The 8,816-nt window shown below is 35.6% G+C and overlaps 1 protein-coding gene across 1 annotated transcript in view; it reads right to left on the reverse strand.

Moving 5' to 3' along the window:
* Positions 1–8,810, reverse strand: part of LOC106876073 (breast cancer type 2 susceptibility protein) — a 123,461-nt gene extending 114,651 nt beyond the window's left edge. Inside the window, exons 1-2 of the mRNA XM_014924478.2 lie at positions 8,779–8,810; positions 216–3,564 (exon numbers count right to left, since the gene is read on the reverse strand). Coding sequence (XP_014779964.1) covers positions 216–3,468 — 3,253 coding nt within the window. The 5' untranslated portion in view covers positions 3,469–3,564; positions 8,779–8,810. The remainder of the gene's footprint in view (positions 1–215; positions 3,565–8,778) is intronic.
* Positions 8,811–8,816: the final 6 nt, after the last annotated feature.

Here is an 8,816-nt window from a genome sequence, read left to right on the forward strand (position 1 = left end):
CCATAACTTAGCAGCTTGATAATAAGAGACTGAGAGAATAAGTACCAGGCTTTGAAAAAAAAAAATAAGCACTGGGACGATTTGTTTGACGAAACCCTTCAAGGCAGTGCTGAGCATGGCTGTAGTCCAATGACTGAAACAAGTAAAAGATAAATATATAATTTTAAGGTAAATGTAGAACAAAAATATAAACTGAAATGAAGATATACACTTACTTGTTTTACTGTTTAACTTTAAAAGTTTTTGGTTTTCCTGTTGCAAATTTTCAAATATACTTGGATATGGTGGGTCAATCTCATTTTTTTCACTAGCATCGGTAGAATTTCTCTCGATTCCAGACTGGTTTGGTTTTACTGATGATATATGACTCTGTAACATTTCATGCTCTAATACTTTACTTGCAGAATTCTCTTCATTATTGTTCTTCGAGAGAATCTGTTTTGCACATTTGATAGAATTCTCTGAAACAGTAACATTTTTACCTAAAGCTGTTTGAAATGCTACAAAAGGCCCAGTTTTATTATTCTCTTCATTACAGTTCTTAGAGAAAATCTGTTTAGCACATTCGACAGACTTCTCTGAAACAGTAACATTTTTACCTAAAGCTGTTTGAAATGCTACAAAACATCCAGTTGTATTGTTGTGACAAGTGGAGATAGATTTCTCAGTTTCTTTTTGTTTAGAGATATGATCTTTTTCAAGAGCTCCTTGCCTTGTGTTATTTTTAATACAATAAAATTCCTTTTCCATCTTTTCAACTGCAGATGTCATAGCTTGTTCATCTGAGATATCATCATTCATTTGGTTCTCAACAGGAATATCATCAACATGCTGTATTTGCTTATTGGTATTATGAAGTTTTATCTCATGTATAGGGGATGAAGTATTAACTGCTGATCTTAAAGGTTGGTTTTCATATATTTCCATTGATTGTGCTAATATATCATCAGAAATTTCAGAATTTTTTGATATTATGTTCTCACAATCCTCTTCTTTTTCATTATGAATGGATACTGATTTCGAATTTTCAGAAGAGCACTTAGATCTTTTGCAAACTGAGGTAGAGTTTTCATCAGATATTTCTGAAAAGTTTCTTTTTTTACTATCAGATGTTTCAATTGGATCAAAAGTAGTATCTTCTGAAAAAATTTTCTGAAGCTCATCTAACAATTGGTCACATTGTTCTGGAATTTCTTCATTTGAGGAAATCATTGATTTCTCTTTCACTAAATCTGACAAAGTGTTACTGACAGATGTCATTGCAGCTATTCTAACTTCAGAAGAGTTTAAATCAGTAAACAAAAGATCATTTACTACATTTTTCTCAAGAGATTGTTTTATTTCAATCACTGACTTTTCATTTAATATATTTTCTGCTTTCAAATTAGAATGAGAGTTGACAAGTAATTGTGGCCCATCCTTATTACAAAGCTTTCTATCAGATGCTGAGGTAGAAGATACTGTCATGTTTGAAGATAAAAATTCATGAGTCTCAAGGCCTGTTGTACCTGGTCTAACAAATTCATTTTCACCTGCCAATAATGCTTGGGTTTTTGTGTCTTTTTCATCACCAATTATCTTAAAGCCATCAGATGGGGAATTTTGAATATTTTCTTCTAACTGTTCATTTCTTATTGTGGTAGACACTCTTAAATGACCATCACCTTCAGTTTTACCATCATCTATAGCTTCAGCTACAGTTATATAATTTTTTATTTCTATAAGATTATCCCCCAACTTTCTTTCATTACTGATATTTTGTTCCTTTGTTTCATTATATATATTTTTCTCTGTTAAATTAATCAATGGAATAGTACTTTTCAATTCATATTTACCACTAGCTGCATTTTCAATTATGTCCTCTGAACTTTGGTTTTTAAGAAGAGAATCAGTACTAGGTTTCTTTTCATCACACAATACATGGCAGTCTTTATCATTGAGCTCAACATTCTTAATAGTATTGTTACTGAATTTATTTTGAAGTAGTACAGGTTTATTATTTATTCTTGGAGATTTAAATGGACAAAATCTTTTTGGCAATTGTTTGTCAGAATAAGATTTTATTGGAAGTTTTCTTTTAAGACTTCTACTTTCTTCAAATTTCTTTTTCTTCATATTCTGCATATCCCTAACCAATTCAATAGATTCTAAGTCACTGTTTTTTATAGAATTTAATGCTTCAGAAAATAAAGCAGATTTTAGATACTGTGTATTGTCAGTGATGTAGTGTTCAGCCTTCTTGAAGTTTTGTTCATTTATTTGAATTTTTTGCATTTTAGCTGTAGAAAATCCTTGAAATTCCTCAACAGTTCCATCACTCACATCCACTAAATCCTGTGCTTTTTGTAAGCTCTTTTCATTTATTTGAATCTTTTGCCCTTTAGCTGTAGAAAATCCTTGGAATTTCTCATCAATTCCATCATTCTCATTCTCTAAATTTTGTACTTTTTGTAAGGTCTTTTCGTTTACTTCAATCTTCTTCCCTTTAGCTGTAGAAAACCCTTGGAATTTCTCAACAGTTCCATCATTCTCATTCAATAAATTTTGTGCCTTTTGTAAGCTTTTTTGGTTTATCTGAATCTTCTTCCCTTTAGCTGTAGAAAACCCTTGAAATTCCTCAATAGTTTCATCACAGTCACTCATTAAACTTTGTGGGTTTATCGGAATTTTTTGTCCTTTAGCTGTAGAAAAACCTTGGAATTTCTCAACAATTTCATCACTATCATTCAATAAATTTTGTGCTTTTTGTAAGCTTTTTTGGTTTATCTGAATCTTCTGCCCTCTTGCTGTAGAAAATCCTTGGAATTTCTCAACAGTTTCATCATTATCATACACTAAATTTTGTGCCTTCTCTAAACTTTTTTGGTTTAACTGAATCTTTTGCCCACTCCCTGTAGAAAACCCTTGGAATTTCTCAATAGTTTCGTCATTCTCTTTCACTAAATTCCATGCCTTTTGTAAGCTTTCTTTATTAATTTGAATCTTCTGCACCTTGATATCTTGATCATTTCGTTCTACTGTTTCTAAGATCACTTCTCTCTGACCTGGTTGCTTATTGCTGTCAACTTGTATAATGTCTTTTGATAATTTAGTATTTGATTTATCATTATCACAGTGATAAGAAATTTCAGGTATATGCTGATATGGAATGGTAGTATCATTGAAACTCTCTGAGAAATCTTCTGATGATTGCCAATAGACGATTTGACTGGCTGTAAAGTGATCTTCAACAGAACTACTGAATCTATGAAAATCTTTGAACTGTTTAGAGTGGGAAGAACCAAGACTAGTTGTTTCTGAAACATTTTCACATTGGTTTTCTTCACTAGATTTGTTTGTGGCAATGCCTGAAGAAAACCCAGCTTGCTTCTGGAGTAAGGAAGATTTATTTTTAGAAGATTGCAATGAATTATACCGAGATAATATGGGAACAGTCTTTTGGATTTTATCAGCTGTTATTTGCAGCATTGGTTTCTGTTTATCACAAGTTACGGAAGCTATTTGTTGTTTGTTTTTAACATTATTAGAAGCAGGGAGATTGTCATCTAAATGAATTGGGATATTCTAGAATAAAAGTGTAAAAATTGGAAATAGAGTTTAAATTAGAGCATCCAATATGAATTAAATTACAACAGATCATATAAATCTTTCAAGAAAATAGCTGAATAAAAGATGTTTGAATATGGAATATGTTTGGCAAGACATTACTCTAATTCATTAAAAATATCAATAATCAGCATTAAACAAATAAAACCAATTTGGTTAGAACTCCTAATTATCATCTTAGTTAAACAAAAATAGACTAAAGGTGAAAAGGAATCATTGAGAAAGAAAATTAATTATTGCTTACTTCTGAAAATAACTATCTTTAATGATTTTTAAAAATAGCCAGGTAACTAATTTGATAACAGTTATGTCTTTAATTGTGTTAATTTTGCAACTCATACACCTCAAGTGCACCATTTCACGATTTCTCCACAATAGCTCACCATTGAGGAATACAACAAATTCAGGGAATATACGCAGATATAAAAGAAACAACAAAAAAGATCATTAAAAACCTCAGTATGTGTCCTTGTATTTACTACTGAACTCCTCTTTAACTCTTTTGATACCAACCTGCCTGAAACTGCTCTTATTTCCATGATACAAACTTCCTATTTTAAAGTGATTTTAATCAAAACCTGCCATCAACATTTCATGTTAATTTATGTTTCAAACATCAGCCTAATAATAACAAAGTTAATTTACTAATTTCTTGTTTTCAGTATCACTTGAAACAAAGGCATTTTATTTCAGCAGAAATATATTAACAAAATGGTTAAGCTTATTAATTACAAATCTGCTTGTTATTAATAACGTTAAGTCTGTTTGTACTGCCTTGTAGGAAAGCGATACTTTAACACTACAATAAAACCAGAGAACATGGTCTTAATATTTTCTTTTTTTTTTGCCTATGCCTTAATCGGGGGAGGAAGTTATCATAATACAGGTGACCAGGTCTAAATATTTTAAAGATATTTATGGTCATGTGATGATGTTAAAGTCTACCGTCTAAGAACAGGAACAGGTTGTCCTTCAGACACAGTTTCCATCTTCTGAATTTCACCCACAAAGCTTTGATTGATCTGAAGCTATCACAGAAGATGCTTATCCAAGGTGCCATCCAGTGGAATCAAACCTGAAACCAAGTAATTGCAAAGCAAACTTGTCAATCACATGGCCAAGCCTAATTCCACTGACATTAGCCGAATTACTTTTACACATATGTGTGTATGGGTGGGTGGGGTAAAAAAAATGGGAAAACAATGAAAGTTAATTAGATGTACACAGTGAATATATTAGATTGGCACTCAGTGGAAGTTTTTGGTGGAAAAATAAGGGTGGAAATGATGTCTTGAGCACAGCTCTTTGTCAGACAAAGAAAGAAGTCCAGAGAGGAAGAAAAGAAGGAAGGAGTAGGTAGCCTGGAGAAAAGCATGTTCATTGTTGTACGGCCAAAAAATAATGGACCAGAAGTTGGAGAGAGATAGAAAATGTGGGTTTTGAAGGTAGGAGAGTGCAAAAGTGGCCATTGTGTATGTGAGATCAGTGATTACCATCAATTTCAGAGTAGATCAGATGAAAATTTGATACTCTGAATAAACAGACATTGCTTGAAATGTATTTATTGGTGTTGTTCAAGCTGATGTCCTGCCTTTCAACGACCAATAAAGATCTAATAATATACAGATATTAAGATTTAAAAAAAAAACTTGTTATATTTAAGATTGTTTTAGCTGCACAAGGAAACTATTTCTAATCACCTCTTTGAAGAGTGTTTGATATGACTTGTTAAAGTACTTTATCTACAAACCTTTTGATGCATTATACTCATTCAATATGAAGGTGTTTCATGACCTTTATACATCACATCAAAGCAAGAGAGAGCCTGATTATCTGTTCCGGTTTATTTACTACTGATTATATTTTTATCTTTATCTTTGTACAAGAGTGTGTAAACAGCTGAGGTAAATCATAGCTGTTTACACTAATCATCATTGTCTAATGAGCCTAATCAAGACAAAACTCACAAAACTTCCCAGCTCAACCCAGCAAGGCTAGACTGAGGGGGTGGTAAAAGGCCTGATGGTATGACAATTTTCCTATTCTGTGGTGGTAGGCCCCTCATGTGGGATGCCACATACTCAGAATCCTTCTCCAGCAGCAATTTGGTATGTTCAGATAGCAGCCCAGGCTCTGCTGCTCATTAGGCCAAGAAGAGCAAGCTATCGAGCTATCCATCACTCTCTGACAGGTTTATGGTTGAGTCTGTGGCAGTGGAGGCCTCTGGTGTTCTTAGCCCCATGGACCATATCCCTGGTCACCATTATTGGAGTGGAGATGGCTATCCGCATGTGTGAGTGCTGTGAGTCAGAGTGGTTTTTCCAGCACAACTCCCTCGCCATCCTCTGGGGCAATGCCTTTTCCATTTTGTCTGATGGGACACTGAGGCATTCTGACAAGACATTTTTGATATTTCTCTGTTGTGATGAAGTGGAGAGATATGTAATTTAAGCAGGGCCTTTCACATCACCTGTTATTTTACTTATTACACATCCTTCACTCACAGCTCCTTTTTAGAGTTCAGGAGCCTCCATTACCATGCCAATGTCACACATTTCATATCCCTAATCTGTAGCAATGACATCTAGGGTAGGAGATTATGTAACATTTCCTACCAACCAGCAAAGATCTCTAATAAATGAAAGATAATATGAATTCATTTCTTTGCCATTTACTGTGTCTAGGAGAAGAGTCCTACAAAGTTCTCCCTGGAATGGTATAATTGATACCATTAACCCTTTAGTATTCAGATTACTCTGTGAAATGCAACACTTTAGTCATGTTGTTTTGAATTAATTATCTTGTAGCTTTGAGATTTCAATGAAGTGATTGTAAATTTTTAGGATGACATTCTAAGGTAGGTGTGAGAAGCCAAGTCTTGAGAACTTGAGCATAAAACAGGTAGAATATTTTGGCTGGATATAGCCGGTTTAAATGCTTAAACAGTTGATGTTCCTCTTGGATTTTCGTTAGTAGATACTAGCAGGAAAGACATGAGCAAAGAAGGAAATCCAGTGAACTAACGTCCTGGGAAGGAAAAACTAGGCATTGTGATTAGTGTAGTGTTTGGATGGGTTGGTCACAATAGAGGTGATGAGAGAAAGACAAATGAGTGGGACAGGAATACATGAGGGGAGGCAGCAGGAGTCCAGTCAGCACTGAGGAGAAACAGAAATCATTATAGTATCAGTAGAAGAAGCAGAGAGAGGAGACAGTGCACCTGTGGGCCAGTGGCTGGAGTTGTATCTGTGAGTGAGTCACCCTTTTCTGGAAATGGTGTAGGACAGGTCTGGCCAACCTGAGGCCCATGGGCCACATGCGTCCCGCAGACTTTTATCTTGTGGACCACTTGATACTTTCTTGAAATGGGTTTATTGAAACAAATAAAAGTTTTATCGAAAATTAAAGATTGCAATGAAAAGTAAAAAAGAAAGATTCTACTGTTTTTGCAATGATAATATTTCATGTTGAATCAATGATCATTCATTCATTATTGTAATAATAGCATGAAAAAGCAAAATGCTTTCAATTCTGTCAGTATACAAGTGGCCCCCGGAATACTTTCTGTGATTAAAGTGGCTCGCAATGTAATTTGAAGGGGCCAGACCTGGTCTAGGATGTCTTTCTGTGCAGCAGTAGCAGCACCATACATGTAAGCATTACAGTCCTTTCTGGGATTCACCTAAGCTTTGCAGAGTAGTAATAATTACTGGGCGGTGAAGAATGTTCTGGCCCTAAAGAGAAGGGTTGGAACTTGAACGCAATTCTAGCGATGTTAAGGACGTACTTTTGCTATAAAAGATTCTCAGTGATGGTGGGAACCAACAAATGGAGCAATTGAGAGGGCCCTAAAGCACTGTTCAGCAAAAGACTACTCTGTGAGATCAGTGGTGAGTGGAGGCGCAATGGCCCAGTGGTAAGGGCAGCGGACTCGCGGTCATAGGATCGCAGTTTCGATTCCCAGACCGGGCGTTGTGAGTGTTTATTGAGCGAAAACACCTAAAGCTCCATGAGGCTCTGGCAGGAGATGGTGGCGAACCCTGCTGTATTCTTTCACCTGTAATTCAAAGGGTCAACCTTGTCACACTGTGTCACGCTGAATATCCTCGAGAACTACATTAAGGGTACATGGGTCTGTGGAGTGCTCAGCCACTTGCACATTAATTTCATGAGCAGGCTGTTCCGTTGATCGGATCAACTTCTCTCAGTGGTGAAACATCACAAATTTTCATTTTAAGTAATGGATGTGTTCTCCACAAAATATTTTGTACTGTATCTTTTATTTATTCATTTCAGTCATTAGACTTCGGCCATGCTAGAGCATTGCCTTGAAGAACTTTTAGTCAAATTAATCAACCCCCAGTACTAATATTTCTTAAGCCTTTGTCTATCTATCGGTTACTTTTCCCAGACTGCTAAGTTATGGGAACATAAGGAGCACTCCGTCGGTTATGACGACGAGGGTCCCAGCTGATACGATCAACTGAACAGCCTCCTCATGAAATTAACATGAATGTGGCTGAGTACTTCACAGACACATGCACCCATAGTATAGTTCTCAGGGAGATTCAGCGTGACATAGGGTATGACAAGGCTGGCCCTTTGAAATACAGGTACTACTCATTTTTGTCAGCTGAGTGGACTGGAGAAACGTGAAATAAAGTGTCTAGCTCAAGGAGACAACGCGTCGCCAGGAATTGAACTCATGACCTTACAATCATGAGTCGAATGCCCTAACCACTAAGCCACGCACCTTCACTTATGGGAACATAAACATACCAACACTAATAGTCAAGTGGTGGTGTTGGGGGAACAAAGACACACACACATACATACAATGGGCTTCTTTCAGTTTCTGTCTACCAAATCTACCCAAAAGGCTTTGGTTGGCCTGAGGCTATAGTAGAAGACACTTGCCCAAGGTGCTGCACAGTGCGACTGAACTTGGAACCACGTGACTCGGGAGCAATCTTTTTATTACACAACCATGCTAGAAGATGACAACAATAACCATTAAATTTGATAAGTCTACAGGAAGTAGCCTGTATCTGGGAGCCACATATCATTTGGCAGACAACTAAATAAATACATGAAAAAATAGAAAAAAATTCTAAAAAATTTTGATCACAATGTACAACAAAAATCAAATTAGTGATGAATTAATTTCAATACCTTATTTTTGCATAGGTCAGGAAATGAAGAAAGTTCTT

The sequence above is a fragment of the Octopus bimaculoides genome, chromosome 7, assembly GCF_001194135.2.
Source record: "Octopus bimaculoides isolate UCB-OBI-ISO-001 chromosome 7, ASM119413v2, whole genome shotgun sequence".
Classification (NCBI taxonomy): Eukaryota; Metazoa; Mollusca; class Cephalopoda; order Octopoda; family Octopodidae; genus Octopus; species Octopus bimaculoides.